The 17,310-nt window shown below is 44.8% G+C and overlaps 1 protein-coding gene across 1 annotated transcript in view; it reads left to right on the top strand.

Moving 5' to 3' along the window:
* The window catches only part of EGFR (epidermal growth factor receptor), a 260,822-nt gene that overhangs the window by 166,571 nt on the left and 76,941 nt on the right, over positions 1-17,310 (top strand). Inside the window, exons 3-5 of the mRNA XM_045005882.1 lie at positions 5,062-5,254; positions 5,914-6,048; positions 10,982-11,050. Of these exons, the coding sequence (XP_044861817.1) occupies positions 5,062-5,254; positions 5,914-6,048; positions 10,982-11,050 (397 nt within the window). The remainder of the gene's footprint in view (positions 1-5,061; positions 5,255-5,913; positions 6,049-10,981; positions 11,051-17,310) is intronic.

Here is a 17,310-nt window from a genome sequence, read left to right on the forward strand (position 1 = left end):
CCTTTGCTTTGGAGATCCTGATGGTAATGGGGCAGATTCTATCCATTGAACGCCGATTTTGGGCCCGGGAAACAAGCACTGACTGGTGGGACCGCATTGTGTTGCAGGTGTGGGACGATTCCCAGTGGCTGCGAAACTTTCGCATGCGTAAGGGCACTTTCATGGAACTTTGTGACTTGCTTGCCCCTGCCCTGAAACGCCATAATACCAAGATGAGAGCAGCCCTCACAGTAGAGAAGCGAGTGGCGATAGCCCTGTGGAAGCTTGCAACGCCAGACAGCTACCGGTCAGTCGGGAATCAATTTGGAGTTGGAAAATCTATTGTGGGGGCTGCTGTGATGCAAGTAGCCAAAGCAATCACTAAGCTGCTGCTACGAAAGGTTGTGACTCTGGGAAACGTGCAGGCCATAGTGGATGGCTTTGCTGCACTGGGATTCCCTAACTGTGGGGGGGCGATAGATGGAACCCATATCCCTATCTTGGCACCGCAGCGCCAGGGCACCCAGTACGTAAACCGCAAGGGGTACTTTTCAATGGTGCTGCAAGCACTGGTGGATCACAAGGGACGTTTCACAAACATCCACGTGAGATGGCCAAGGAGGGTTCATGACGCTCGCGTATTCAGAAGCACTACTCTGTTTAAACGGCTGCAGCGAGGGAATTACTTCCCAGACCAGAAAATAACAGTTGGGGATGTTGAAATGCCTGTCGTTATCCTGGGGGACCCAGCCTACCCCTTGATGCCATGGCTCATGAAGCCATACACAGGCAGCCTGGACAGTGGTCAGGATCTGTTCAATTACAGGCTGAGCAAATGCAGAATGGTGGTGGAATGTGCATTTGGCCGTTTAAAGGCGCGCTGGCGGACATTACTGACTTGCTCAGACCTCAGCCAAACCAATGTCCCCTACGTTATTGCTGCTTGCAGTATTCTCCACAATCTCTGTGAGAGTAAGGGGGAGACCTTTATGGCGGGGTGGGAGGCTGAGGCAAATCACCTGGCCGCTGATTACGCGCAGCCAGACACCAGGGAGATTAGAAGAGCACACCAGGAAGCGGTGCGCATCAGAGAAGCTTTGAAAACGAGCTTCATCAATGGCCAGGGTACAGTGTGACTGCTGTGTTTGTTGATGAACACCCAACCCCCCTTGATTGACTCATTCCCTGTAAGCAACTCACCCTCCCCCTTCGAGTACAGCTTACTTATGCAAATAAAGTCACTCTCGTTTAAAAATCATGAATTCTTTATTAATTTATTATAAAAAGAGGGAGAGAAGTAAGGGTGTGGTTTGGGAGGAGGATAGGAAGGATGGAGCAGGCCATTAAAAAAATTTCACATTAACGACAGCCTTCTGGTTGGGCTGTCCACGGGGGTGGAGTGGGCGGGTGCACGGAGCCTCCCCCCACGCGTTCTTACACATCTGGGTGAGGGGGATATGGAACATGGTGAGGGTTGAGGGTGGTTATACAGGGGCTGCAGCAGCACTCTGTGATCCTGCTGCCGTTCCTGAAGCTCCACCAGACGCCGGAGCATGTCAGTTTGATCACGCAGCAGCCCCAGAGTTGCATCCCGCCACCGCTGATCTTCCTGCCGCCACCGCTGATTTTCCTGCCGGTCTTCCTGCCGCCACCTCTCATCTCGGGTGTCCCTCCTGTCCTCACATTCACTGGCCTCTTTCCTGTAATTTGATACCATGTCCTTCCACTCATTCAGATGAGCTCTTTCATTGCGTGTAACTTCCATAATATCCAAGAACATTTCATCTCGCGTCTTCTTTTTCCTCCGCCTTATCTGTGCTAGCCTTTGGGATGGAGGAGGGATGGTTGAAAAATTTGCAGCTGCATGAGGGAGATAAATATTTAGAAAGATACATTTTACAGAACAATGGTTATACTCTTTCACAGTGAACAGCACTATTCACCTTACATAGCACATGTGATTTCCCTACAAGGTCACATTTTTCATCTTAATAGTGAGTGCCTGCAGCTCTGGAGTTACAGATCTCACAGACACAGGTCCAGGCATCAGAATTCAGCTTGCATGCGGCCATGGTAAGCCACTGTCTTTCGGCTTCTGCAGTGATTTACCTCTCCCCCCAATGCATGGCTAATACCACGCTAGCTCCCTGCTAATCAACACCCTTCCCACCCCCCCACCCACTGCGTGGCTGGTAGCTTGGGGAAGCCCCGCTGACCAAACACAAAAAAGATCATCGGCATTTCATTCCTCCCCTCCCCCCGCTTGGCTACGTGGAGGAAAGGATTTTTTTTTAAGCTGCTGCAGTCCAAGAACCCAGTAGGAAAATGGCCATCCCCCTTAATTAAATTCCTGATTTTTAACCAGGTTATCCTGAACGATATCACTTTGCTGAGGATAACACAACAAGATAAAAAACGGATGCTTCTTGAATGCCAGCAGTCACCGGGACCATACGCTGCTATGCTTTGCCACGCAATGATACCTGATTACTTGCTACATGCATGGCGTGGTAAAGTGTCCTACCATGGTGGGCGGAACAAGGCTGCCTTGCCCAGAAACCTTCTGCAAAGGCTTCTGGAGTACCTACAGGAGCGCTTCATCGAGATGTCCCTGAAGGATTTCCTCTCAATCCCCGGACATGTTAACAAACTTTTCTAAGTAACTATACTGTCTGCGAATGCATCCCAAGTCCTCAGGGCAAATCAATCATTAAAAAACGCTTGCTTAAAAAACAATGTTTGCTATTTGCAAAGGTACACTCACCAGAGGTCCCTTCCATGGCGTCATTGTCTGGGATAGTTGCTTGTGAGGGCTGGGAGGAGGGTAATTCCGTCAGGGTGATAAAAAGCTCCTGGCTGCTGGGGCTCACGGAGTGCTGTGTGCTCTCTGCTAGGTCTTCCTCCTCTTCTTCATCTTCATCTTCCCCGTCCGCATAATCCTCAGCTATGGCAGAGATTACAACCCCCACCTCGGAATCCACGGTCAGGGGTGGGGTACTTGTGGCGCAGCCCCCTAAAATTGCATGCAACTCAGCATAGAAGCGGCATGTTTTTAGACCTGCCCCAGACCTTCCGTTTGCTTCTTTGGTTTTCTGGTAGGCTTGTCTGAGCTCCTTAACTTTCACTCTGCACTGCACTGAGTCCCTGCTGTGGCCTTTATCCGTCATAGCCTTAGAAATTCTTTCAAATACTTTTTCATTTCGTCTTTTGGAACGCAGTTCTGTTAGCACTGAATCCTCTCCCCATATAGCGATCAGATCCAGTACCTCCCGTGCAGTCCATGCTGGGGCTCTTTTTCAATTCTCAGGAGACTGCATTGTTACCTGTGCTGATGAGCTCTGCGTGGTCACCTGTGCTGATGAGCTCTCCACGCTGGGGAAGCAGGAAATGAATTTCAAAAGTTCGCGGGGCTTTTCCTGTCTACCTGGCCAGTGCATCCGAGTTCAGATTGCTGTCCAGAGCGGTCAGTGGTGCACTGTGGGATACCGCCCGGAGGCCAATATCGTCGATTTGCGGCCACACTAACCCTATTCCGATATGTTAATCCCGATATTAGCGCTACTCCTCTCGTCGGGGAGGAGTACAGAAACCGATTTAAAGAGCCATTAAAATCGATATAAGGTGCCTCCTAGTGTGGACGGTTGTGGCGTTAAATCGGTTTTACGCTCCTAAAACCGATTTAAACGCCTAGTGTAGACCAGGCTTCAGTTAGAGACATCACAGAATTGAATTCTAAAATACCAGTCTACCATAGGATACACTGTCCTTGTATCAATGATTTCACAGCACCTAGCAAGCAGTTTTTCTCATGCTCATCACCCACTGCTCAAAAGTAATTATTTTAAATGGGAAAAGTATTGCAGTCCTGTTCCCCTTTCCCCCCACCCCCCTTGCTCCCAAGGGAAATGAAAAAGCTCTGCACTGTGCCCTAAATATAACCAAATTTGAGGGTTGTCAGCCCAGTGAAGCAAACTGCAGTGTTGATGGCTCTTCACTGAAAATGACCTATCATTAGCTTGAGCATTCTATTGCCTTGGTGATACCTGGCAAAAGATGTAATCTCCCTAATAACTAGAAACCAAAACATGTAACATCACCATCCATCATTACTTGTGTAATATGTTCCTGCACCAAGTAAGCCAGCTGCGTTCTGTCCAGACAATAATTTTGAGTGACCTTCAAGGATAATCCTAGACAGTAATGCATGAACTACTTTCCATTACTACACTTGTCTCGTGCTCATGTCCATGCGCAAGTGAATGAACTATTGTTGGGAGGGAATTGAAAAGAAAGGAACACAAACAGTTTAGTGGATATATTGAAAAAAGTGCTTTCTGGCATGGTGCAACCAGATAGCACAGGAAGGTTGTGGAACAGCTGGGAGTAGAACTCAGCTCTCCTGACTGCCAGTTTGATACCTTACACGCTAGATCAGTGGTTCTCAAACGGGGGGTTGGGACCCCAAAGTGGGTAGTGACCCCATTTTAATGGGGTTGCCAGGGCTGGTGTTAGACTGGCTGAGGCCAAAGCCTGAGCCCCGCCACCCGAGCTGCGGGGCTTAGGTTACAGGCCCCCTGCCTGGAGGTGAAGCCCTTGGGCTTTGCTTTGGGTCCCCCCTTCCCAGGATGATGGGGCTTGGGCTTTGGCCCCTCTGCCTGGAGCAGCAGGGCTTGGATGGGCTCAGGCTTCAGTCCCCTCTCCTGGGGTCATGTAGTAATTTTTGTTGTCAGAAGGGGGTCGCGGTGCAATGAAGTTTGAGAAGCCCTGCACTAGATCATCCTTCCTCAGATTTGTGCTTTTGAAATAATGTGTTTTCAATACTCAGTTCTTTTCGTGCTTGGTTATCAGGTTACAATATTTTTGAATGCAGAGAGATTATAGGAGTAATTATATAAAATGTAGCTCACCTGTGTGTAAAAAGTAAAGAGCTGTGGGTTACCAGAGATGCATGGGTGGGTCACTGATCTGAGTTCTGAGGGGTTAATCTCTTCAAATGAATCTTGTTTTCCTCTCAGCAAACAGCTTAGAGAAACAGCTTGACACAATGACACTAAATGTTTTGTTCCTTCTGATTTTCCTCAGACCATACAGGAGGTTGCAGGCTACGTGTTAATAGCACTCAACAACGTGGATAGCATTCCACTGGACAATCTCCAGATCATCCGAGGAAACGTGCTTTATGAGAACTTTTACGCACTGGCAATTTTATCCAATTATCACACAAATATAAATAAAATCGGTGGACTCAGGAATCTGCCAATGAAACGGTTATCAGGTGAAGTGGTGGGGCACACAATGTAGTTGTGAAATGTTACTTTATTTGAAGCAAATTCCCAGATTTTTATGAAAAGCTTCATTTAAGAAGCATTGACCTTTAGAGTCCTGTTCCAAATGAGACACTCTGAATGAAGTTAAATGGAGTTTATTCAAATACCTGCCCACTTTATAACTACCTAGGTTACTGGTAGTGAGAGAAAGTTCCTTGTTTTACAATGCATAGGCCTAGGAGCTCCAGGGGTTAATCCACTTAGGCCCTATAGAATTGCAGAGTAATGAGTGTTGGCCCAAAACAGAGATGTTTTTTGTGCCAATTTGAGATACCTTAGAGGGGGCTTGATTTTCAAAAAGTGTTGAGAACCTCAAAGTGCTTCAGTCTGAGCACCCAGAAATGGAGACACCGATTTTGACACCCTGTTTGCATTTTGTGCACATCCATAATTTGCATTGGCTTCAGTTGTGGGGGAGAGGGTTGGATGTGCAAAGGCTGCAGCACTGGGCCCTTATTCGACAGTTAGTTATGTGTCTTCTTTCAATAATATATTGTAGATTGTCCGTTTCCATTAACATGGCATCTGATGAGTGTGTTTATCTCCTTTTCATGAGGGAAGAAAGAGAGCGATAATGCAATTGCTTCCTTTTTGTCCTGTTTTGCAGAAATTCTTAATGGAGGAGTTAAAATTAGCAACAATCCACAACTGTGCAACATGGACACAGTTCTGTGGGACGACATTATTGATTTGAACAAAAAACCTGTAATACACTTGGAATATCAGAATAATCTGGCTAATTGTAAGTATACATTTAACAAAACAGTAGTCACTCCATTACACACAGCAGCACTACTTATTGCATTATAGAGCCCCATTTCTGCAAACACTTTTATGTAAATGCATTGACTTCAAATCCTACTCACACAGAAATCAGTTATATTTTGTTATTGAATTTACTAGGACCAAGATTTGGACCTAAGAGACTGATCCAAAGCACACTGAAGCCAGTGGATTGGCTCCCATTGATATTAGTGGACTTTGGGTTGGGCCTTAAATGTGTGCGGCTTCCATGAAAACGACACACATCAATATAATGCATACATATTTTCTTTCCAATGATTTTAAATTTACAGCGTAAGGCCCTGATTCAGCAAAGCTCTTAAGTGTATGCTTAAGTTTAAGCACGTGTGTACTCCCAAGGTGCTTAAATGCGTTGCTGGGTTGAGGCCCTAATTCCTATTTGTGAATATCATGAACTCTACACATATTTTAACAGTATTAGGAAATCTTTGCAAAATTAAGACCAGAAATGGATAAATAGCGATACTTTAGATCAGCATGGAGGTAGGTATATATTTGAAAGCTTACATGACATGTACTCATGCTTAATTCTGACCCAAGCCAGTACTGTTAATCCTTTTGTAAGATCTAAATTCAGCTCACAAAATTTTAAGTGGGGAGAAAAGAGTTTGTTTTTAATTCTTGGACATTTTTGACACTACAGATTGACACACTGATCTACTTCAGTTGAGTAATTGACTAAGCACTAGCATGCACACACACTGTTGACAATGGGATTGCAGGAGGTGTAAGTCAGCAGAGCTTGGCCCTGAGTACTATGGAAACTTTAACCTTTAACTTTTAAACTTGAATCCTTTTGGTCCAACAGTAAATCAGTCAGTTATTAGACAAGTATTGGTACTTGTTCAGCTATTTTAGCAGTGAGGGATTGGAAAGAGCCACATGTTACTAGCTGGACAAAACTGTCCTAGAAAGAAATACACCTCTACTCCGCTATATCGCGGTCATGGGGAACCAAAAATCCCTACCGCGTTATAGCTGAACTCTCTTATATCGGGGTAGGAGCGGCAGGACTCTGGCGGTGATTTAAAGAGCTCCGGGCTCCAGCCACTGCAGGGAGCCCGGGCCCTTTAAATCGCCGGCGAGCCCCACTGCCGCAGCCCTGGGGTAACAGTGGCAGGGCTCCAGCGGGACTCCCCGCAGTAGCTGAGCCCTGGACCCTTTAAAACGCCGCCGGAGCCCCTCTGCTACCGTGCTGTACGCGAACCCGTGTTATATTGGGTCGCGTTATAGCAGGGTAGAGGTGTACTCCTTAAATGTAGTGAGTTTCAGATTAATCTGTTCAGGCAGCCATTTTTCTTTTTAAATAATGAGCATGCAAGATAACTGTGTCCCTGGGATTTTACCTGTCATTAGAAAACAAACAAAAATAAAAAGCAAAACAAAGCAACAACAAAAACAATAAAAAAAATAAGGGGAGAGGGATAAGGATTGGAAGGTACTATCCCTGTACTAACTCTACAAATCAGTTGTTTACTTGTTTTCATTAATTGTATGTGTGCTGCATAGTTCAGTGCTGAGAACTACTTTTGTCAGTGCTGTGGAGACAAATTATCCTGTGGTTAGAGTAAATGTTGCCAATTGTTTGCAAATACAGTCATCTTTGTTTCATTGTCAGTGGTGTATTATTCAAAAACATTGATTTACATGACAAATTATTATCCATGTTACTGGCCATGAGCTTTAACCATACAGAGTTTCAAGGTGAGGAGGCCAGTTAGTCTTTCAGTGTTTAGTTCCCAGAGATGATGTACTCATTTCATGTTCCATTCTGCCCAGTTCTAGATTCAGATTGCAGATACACATGCTCTTCAAGTTAGGGCTCTAATTCTACCTGCTAACTGACTACCGGTACCTACACATCTACAGTATCAATAGCAAACACTAATTGGCAAGTTCTTAGTTTTATTTATTTTATATAAGCAATTTTAAAAAGATGGAATCCTGATTTTTCCTTCAGAAAATCAGCTTTGTTAATTCAGCATTATATATAACGTTCTTAACTGAGGTAATAGTCCAATAACATATACATGTGGCTGAAAAGTTTAAGCTAAAAAGGTTGAGCTACTTCTGAGAACAAGATTAGGAGAAAGTAAGTAATTTTGCTTTTATTAAAATAATTATTTCAACCATTTTGTTGAGAAACTCCATACTTTGGAGCAGGCATTTGAAATTTGTCAGGGGGTTGGGGGTTGCCCTGATGTCAGGAATGTGCCTTTTGCCATCCCTCTGAACATTCATCCAAATTTAGCCAAGTTATTTATAAGCCTCTGAAAAATCACAGTTCACACATGCTCAGAAGAGGCTTGATATAGTATGACAGCCATATTATCTGTACTGGACATACTCCATCTCCTTACAACTCCTGTGTGCCAACCAGACTCTGCATGTGCCATCCCCTAAAGTAACTGAGCCCTGGTCTACAGTACAAACTTATGAGTATAACTATGTTTCTCCAGGGTGTAGAAAATCCGTACCCCTGAGTGACACAGTTATATCGACCAAACTCCTGGTGTAGACAGTGCTGGGAGGGCTTCTCCTGTCAACACAGCTACCAGCTCTTGGAGAGGTGGAGTACTTACGATGACAGAACTGTCATGCTGTCTGGAGTGGCTCACAAGTGTGAGTGCCTGTCTCGGGGCAGACTGTCAGAAAACAAGGGCAGACACCCCAGACTGGTGGTATATTCTGTTACTAGATTTCACCAAGCCAATAACAAGCGTGAACACCTGGATCACTATACTAGTCTTACCATGGAGTTACAGACAGTCCCCTTAGCCTCTCCAGCCTAGCTTGTCACCCAGACAAACTGAATTTAGTGATGATGGTCACATAAACCAAAAATCACACCCCATGAAGTTTCTCCCAGTCCCAAATGACCAGTCACTTACTCCCAGATCAGTTGGTACTCGGAATCTTACACCAAAGACCTCGCTGGCAGCCAGTTCTATAGTAAACTAACTATAGGTTTATTAGCTAAGAAAAAAGAATGAATTATTGAGAGGTTAAAGCAGGTAAAATATAATAACAGGTGAGTCAAAGTTTGTAAATCCAAAATGATAGCAGAGATGTAGTAATCTGCCAGTTTCCCAAAAGTCTTTTCCAGGGCTACACAGAATAATTCTGGAGGTCTCCGTCTACTCGTTCAGTTATTCTGCCCTGTTAGAATCCAAATAGTCTAGAGATAAAGGATCTTCCTTTGAATCAGTACTGATAGCTTCTTTTCACAGACAACAATCTGACAAGTATCTGAACTCACACAATGGTCAGTTGCTTTGAATTTAGCACTCCTCTTCATTTGCATTTGATGAGTTATTTAGTTAAATGCCTGCGGTTACATTATAATAGGAATAGATAAGTGAAAACTATACAAGTAACATTCCATTAGTTTTCATGAAATTCTAACACCTGACTACACTCTTACATTAACACAAACTTTGATCTAGGGTTATTTAATTATCAGGCATGCTTAATGTAATGTAATAGTAAACAACATGATATAGATAGGCAAAAGCAATACAATTAACATCTCCTTTGGTCTCTGTTAACACACATGTGAATTGGCCTAAATATATACTAATACATTTAACTGCTTTCATATTCACACACAAATGAATTGGCCTATGTCTCTGACCTGAGCTAGTCTGTCAGTGTCATAGGGAGAAAGTCTCCTGTCCATAGGTAGCTTCTTCACTAAGCACTACAACACTGTAAGTGTAGATGAGCCCTGAGTATTCTCCAGCCCAGAGCTTCAGGGGCTAAGCAGAAGTTTCCTTGCAAGTGCTTCTCCCAGGTCCTGTGAGCCACTATGGTGCCTAGCACTGGAACCAAGAGCAGGAAGACTCTCTCTCTCCTGTGCCCTCAATGCCTCCCCTGCTGGAACCTAGGCAGTGTGAAGCAGTAAGAGGAAGCAACCTGACTTAAATGTAGAGGGGGAAGAGCAGAAGGTAGTGGAGCAGGGGGGCGAGGAGCAGAACAGGCCCAGAGAGGCCCAGGGAGAATAAGAATTGAAGGAGACTGATACAGGATGTGGTGAGGTGGAGCGGGACAGAAGTTGGAGAGAGTGGATGTGAATAGAAAGGGACAAAGTTGGGGATGGAGCGGAGCAGAGAAGGACAGAGACAGGCAGGTGGGGACAGGGAAAGAAGGGTTTGTAACCAGTAAATTACACTCCCCTCCAAAGCCTGGAATAGAATCCAGTCTCAATATTTCTCTGCTGTCAGCAAAATAGTTATGAAATCCACTGGCAAAGTGTCTCTCTCCTCCTTCTCTAGTGGCTGATCTACATAAAGAATAACTGCCTACTTCATTACACCATTAGCTCAAACAGTAGAGGTATGTGCTGTGGATTGAATATCCCAGCCCTGCCAATGACCTATGCTGGGGTCACTCTGGTTCCATATGATAGAATTTCTGTTTTTTCAATTTGCTTCTTTAAAAACATAGGGAATCACATGCAAGAAGAGTATGTTAGAAGAAAGTTACGGTGCTAAAGTCAAGCAATCAAACATTAAGAAATGCCAGACTTAAGATGTTGCTCATCTCCCTCGTGCTCCACCCTTCCTGCTGCCCCTCCACCCATATATGTGTATGCATTAAGATGCAATTAATTACAGGATCATATACTGTTTTTTCATTCAGTACACAGCATGGATAGTGCTTACTGAATGGGTATCTATTTCATGTTTATTTTTATCCTCATCATTCAGTGTGCGGCACAGAAGCTCTCCTGTAGCTGTAGTAACAGGCACATGGGGGATATGTTGTGACTGAAAGACTAAGATTCAGTTCCTGGCAGCCCTGGTGTGTTATCTAACAATTGCATGTTACATCATAAAGGTTTTACTATCAATGTAACATTTACATTTTAGGTTCCAAGTGTCATGCAAATTGTACAGAAGACTACTGTTGGGGCGCCGGCATAGAGAACTGCCAGACATGTAAGTCCACAGATTAATTTAAAATATCCTTGTCTGAATGCTCTTAGGTATTTGTTTGTTTATTATTCACTGAATAATGTCCCTGTCAAGTCCTGATGTGATGGCCAGTGTTTTATGGAGAACACTATGCTCCCCTCCACTGCCCTGAGGACCCATAAGCCCACCGCAGACATGGGTGACATGCTCCCCTAGCAACCATCAGGTATCTGAGTGATAGTTAATAAGGATCCTTGCAGTAGTAACTTCCACTATGTTTTTGTATATGCACGCACCGCTCTTGTATGGCAAACAAAAGCCATTGCAGCTCCTCATTGAGTGGCCAAATTTGTGGAGAGAAACAGGGCCTGGTGAACAGCACAGAAACCCCAAAATAATTTGTATTGGACTGACATTTCTCCATGAATGCTCAGTCTTTGCATGACACTTTCAGTTTTGGAAGCACTTTTCCTGCCTCCTATAGCTTTTTCCCCAAATATAGGCCTTAGTAATTATAAAGGGATAATGAAGTAGCTGTAATGTGAATTTTTCTCCACTTCTATTGTTTCAAGTAGAATGACTGTGTATTAACATACAAACTCCTTACCTAATATTTTAGACTGAGAATGGGAATAACTCACCACTACTGTAAGAAGAACAGGAGTACTTGTGGCACCTTAAAGACTAATAAATTTATTTTAGCATGAGCTTTCGTGAGCTGCAGCTCACTTCTTCGGATGCATAGAATGGAACACACAGACAGGGGATATTTATACATACAGAGAACATGAAAAGGTGGAAGTATGCATACCAACAGGCAGAGTCTAATCAATTGAGATGAGCTATCGTCTCAATTTTCCTCCTGCTGACGATAGCTCATCTCAATTGATTAGACTCTGCCTGTTGGTATGCATACTTCCACCTTTTCATGTTCTCTGTATGTATAAATATCCCCTGTCTGTGTGTTCCATTCTATGCATCCGAAGAAGTGAGCTGCAGCTCACGAAAGCTCATGCTAAAATAAATTTGTTAGTCTTTAAGGTGCCACAAGTACTCCTGTTCGTTTTGCGGATACAGACTAACACGGCTGCTACTCTGAAACTCACCACTACTGTGTTGTTGTTTTTTAAATCCCCTTTTGTAGAATTCCTTCCAACATGAATACCAGATAGTCAGAAAAAGTCACTCTCGTATACCCTGTAGGCATATAAAGCAAGTCCTGACCACTTTCAGAAAATGAAGTGATGGCCTTTAAAGGGTGCATGGTCCAGGGGATTCACAGCATGGGAGAGGTGTCCTAATTATTTATAGAGCACTTCAGAATCCTTAGGCAGTCCCATCACTCATAGGCTGAACACCCTTTACCCTGTAATTTTACACATTGGATGCTTACTATGGGCATCAAGAGAACAACAAACACAAGATGTTTAGAGACACTTAAAGATCTTGTGAGGATTTTACTTTTCATAGAATCATAGAATATCAGGGTTGGAAGGGACCTCAGGAGGTCATCTAGTCCAATCCCCTACTCAAAGCAGGGCCAATTCCCAACTAAATCATCCCAGCAAGGGCTTTGTCAAGCCTGACCTTAAAAACCTCTAAGGAAGGAGATTCCACCACCTCCCTAGGTAACCTATTCCAGTGCTTCACCACCCTCCTAGTGAAAAAGTTTTTCCTAATATCCAACCTAAACCTCCCCCTCTGCAACTTGAGACCATTACTCCTTGTTCTGTCATCTGCTACCACTGAGAACAGTCTAGATCCATCCTCTTTGGAACCCCCTTTCAGGTAGTTGAAAGCAGCTATCAAATCCCCCCTCATTCTTCTCTTCTGCAGACTGAGTTCCTAGTTCCCTCAGTCTCTCCCCATATGTCATGTGCTCCAGCCCTCTAATCAATTTTGTTGCCCTCCGCTGGACTCTTTCCAATTTTTCCAAATCCTTTTTGTAGTGTGGGACCCAAAACTGGACACAGTACTCCAGATGAGGCCTCACCAATGTTGAATAGAGGGGAATGATCACATCCCTCGATCTGCTGGTAATGCCCCTACTTATACAGCCCAAAATGCCGTTAGCCTTCTTGGCAACAAGGGCACGCTGTTGACTTATATCCAGCTTCTCGTCCACTGTAATCCCTAGGTCCTTTTCTGCAGAGCTGCTCCCTAGCCATTTTTACTTTTCAGTATATAAAGACTGATGGGGAATGTACTTTGGATACTTTTTGTTTCTTTTGATAGTTTATTATTTCACTGCTTTATAATATGTGTAGTCTGCATTCAGGGAAATGCTATAGGTCCTTATTCTTCTCTCATACCAGCTTTACACTAGCATAATTCCACTGAGTTCAGTGGAAGTACTTTTGATTTAAATCTACATAAGTGACAGCAAAATCCAGCCCTACAAATGTATTTAAATCTGAGCATCTTGCTCACAATTCAGTTATCAGGTCAGATATACATAGCTTCTAGAGCAGATTGGGGAAAAAAACACTCAAATATTCTCCTTCTCTCACCCCCCCCCCTCATTTTTTCATCAGTTTCAAAACTTTTCAGCCAGCTCTAATGGCTTCACTCCTCAATCCTTCACAGCTGCTCATAAAACACCCTATGCTGGATATTGTGGAACAAATTCTGCAGTTACTCTGTACACATTGATGTAAATAGTGGTTCTACGTGCAAAGCACTTGCAGGATCATGTCCACTGTTAACATGGTGTCCAGAGGTAATACTAACCTTTAGGCTTAAGAAATTTAGATCCTGATCCTGCAAACATTTATGCATGTGCTTAATCATACAGTAGTAGATTCATTGACTTCAATGGGGTTACTCAAGGGTACATAAAGTTAAGCGTGTACACATGCGTTGGCAGGATGGGGCTTATTTAGCAATTAACACTCATTTTATTGAGCCTTTTATGAATCTGGCCTATCAGAAATGCATCCCATATATGGGAAATTTGTATGTCATATTTGTTTCCATCCTTGAAAAAATGTGGAAGATACTGCACAAAACACAAACATTTGCCATGATAGACCTCCAGTGGGAAGCTTTTGTCAATTGTTCTCAGAATGATGAGCTGTTTTACACCCCTGCTGATGCTTACAAAAATAATATGAAAACTCTGTTATAAAACAATGTGTCTTTTATCCCACTGTTTCTGGTTGTGTGGAGGAGTTGCTGCTACACCAGTTATGTGTATTTTGGAGATAATATGTTTCCTTGAAAACGTAGTATTTGATTACAAATATGAGATCACAAAATAATAAAGCTTAGGTGCAAAAGTTTAACAGAAAGAAAAAGTAAATAATAACAAATTAAGACAAAAAAATAGAAGAGGAAAGAAACAAGCCTATGCTGGCTGATTACCCTGTAGCACAGTGCCATTCTCTGATGATTTAAGTGTTAACTGTGATTGAACTGCAGTGTGACTATTTCTGAGTTACAAGAATTTTTAAAATATTTTAACTACTCTGTGCCCATTTGGGAACTTTATAGTTGACACCATGCTGTACACCAGTCGTTCTCAACCAGGGGTCTGCGGCCCCTTGGGGTGGGGGGAGTGAGCAGGTTTCAGGGGGGCTGCCAAGCAGGGCCAGCATTAGACTCACTGGGGCCCAGGGCAGAAAGCCAAAGCCCCACCGCCTGGGGCTGAAGCCCAGGGCCCTGAGCCCCACCACTGAAGGCTGAAGCCGAAGCCTGAGCAGTGTAGCTCTGCGGGGACCCCTGTGGCATGAGGTCCCAGGCAATTGTCCGGCTTTCTACCCCCTAATGCCGGCCCTGGCTTTTACATGCAGAAAACCAGCTATTATGGCTCAGGTGGGCTGTGGAGTTTTTATAGCATGTTGGGACAGGCCTCAGAAAGAAAAAGGTTGAGAACCCCTGCTGTACACTGTGACCACTCAGCGCGTTAGAAATCAAATCCTCCTGCTCAAAAGGCACAGGCACCTCCCCGTTGAATCTAAGGAAAATCAGTTCACCATGAAGGATGCATAGTTGAGCAGTTCTGGTTCTGTCCTTCCCAGGGCAGTGGTGCAAACCCACATTAGTCAATGAGTGATTTTTTTTTTTCACTATTCTAGTCCAGATGATTTTGATACTAAAAAATTGTCGCAGGTGATTGCTTTCGTATTAGAAACAGCTTCTGGTCCAAAATTTTCCTCTTGGTTATATTGGTGAGCTGCATAACAGAGAGGAAAACTTAGCCCAAGTATTGAAGTTTAAAAAAAAGCGTAGAAGGCATATGAAATAATTTGCGGGAGAAGTGTTCCTCTCCCAACATCAGGAATGTGTTTAGTATACTTATCACAGGGTGGGCAAAATATGGCCTGTGAGCCAGATTCGGCCCATCTAACATTTCTGTCTGGCCCGCCATGACTAACATTTCTGTCTGGCCTCCTCTGCCCCCTCACGATCTCCGAGTCCGGGCCACTAAAAGTGCCGCAGCACAGCAGGGCTCAGGCAGGCTGCCTGCCTACCGTGGCCCCACGCTGTTCCCGGAAGCAGCCGGCTGCTGCTGGCAAGTCTCTGTGCGCCCCAGTTGGGGGGAAGGCGGCTCCGTGTGCTGCCCCCGCCCCCAGCACCATCCTCACAGCTCTCATTGCCCAGAAACCGGCCAATGGGAGCTCCGGGGCTGGTGCTTGTGGGCGAGGGCAGTGCATAGAGACCCATTGTCCCTCTCCCCCAAAGGGGCACACGGAGACGTGCCAGCAGCAGCCGGCCGCAGCCACTTCTAGAAGCAGCGTGAGACCACAGTGTGCATATACCAATCTCCTAGAACTGGAAGGGACCTTGAAAGGTCATTGAGCAGCCCCCTGCCTTCACTAGCAGGACCAGTTTTTGCCCCAGATCCCTAAGTGGCCTCCTCAAGGATTGAACTCACAACCTTGGGTTTAGCAGGCCAATGCTCAAACCACTGAGCTATCCCTCCCCCCCAGGCAGGCAGCCTGCCTGCCTGCCTGAGCCCTGCTGTGACACCGGCTGGGAGCCGCCTCGCCCGGTCAGACCCCCCTCCTGCACCCAAAGTCCCTCCCAGACTCTGCACCCCAATCCACTGCCCCAGACCGGAGCCCCCTCCTGCACAAAACTCCCTCCCAGAGCCCACAATCTCTCCTGCACTCCAACACTCTTCACCAGCCTGGAGCTCCCTCCTGCAACTCCCTCCCAGATCCTGTACCCTCTCCTGCACCCTAATCCCCTGCCCCAGCCCAGAGCTCCCTCCTGCACCCAAACTCCCTCCCTGAACCCACACACCTCCATTAATATAGTAGAAATGTGCAGCCTGTCACAACTTACGCCCTGTGGAGTGGACCCCCTGTGAAAATTATTGGCCACCCCTGACTTAACAGGAACTTTAATGACACAAAGAGTATGTACTGTTAATATAAAGCTGGTCTTCCCAACAAGTTGATATCTCAAAGGTAGCACCAGGGCCACCCAGAGGATTCAGGGGGCCTGGGGCAAAGCAATTTCAGGGGCCCCTTCCATTAAAAAAAGTTGCAGTACTATAGAATACTATATTCTCATGGGGGACCCTGTGGGGCCTAGGGCAAATTGCCCCACTTGTCTGTCCCTCCCAGCCCCCGGGCGGCCCTGGGAAAAATAAACATTTAGCACAGGGGTAGGCAACCTATGGCACGGGTGCCGAAGACGGCATGCGAGCTGATTTTCAGTGGCACTCACACTGCCCGGGTCCTGGCCACCGGTCTGGGGGGCTCTGCATTTTAATTTAATTTTAAATGAAGCTTCTTAAACATTTTAAAAACCTTATTTACTTTACATACAACAATAGTTTAGTTATTTATTATAGACTTCTAGAAAGAGACCTTCTAAAAAGGTTAAAATGTATTACTGGCACGTGAAACCTTAAATTAGAGTGACTAAATGAAGACTCGGCACACCACTGCTGAAACCTTAAATTAGAGTGACTAAATGAAGACTCGGCACACCACTGCTGAAAGGTTGCCGACCCCTGATTTAGCACAAACCCAGTTTTGAGAGAACTTCTTTTCAAGTCACCTTTACAAGATATCACTGGTTTTCAGCATCAGCTAGTGCTAAAAGGCACTAAAGCTTTCCTTCAAAATTTGTTGTGGTTTTTTAAATTAAAAAGCTGAAATTAGTCTGCCAAAACCTGAACATGGTATGGGGTTTCAGAAGTGTGTGGCCAAATATTTGCTACCAAACGCCTGAGCCCATACAGTCAGAAATTTTTCCAGGTTTCTGGTACTCTGCTGGCTTCCTTGACTCATATCTGTCTCCATAACTTTGGGTTCATTTAGCTTAGAACA

The sequence above is a fragment of the Mauremys mutica genome, chromosome 2 (assembly GCF_020497125.1).
Source record: "Mauremys mutica isolate MM-2020 ecotype Southern chromosome 2, ASM2049712v1, whole genome shotgun sequence".
In the NCBI taxonomy this organism is placed as follows: Eukaryota; Metazoa; Chordata; order Testudines; family Geoemydidae; genus Mauremys; species Mauremys mutica.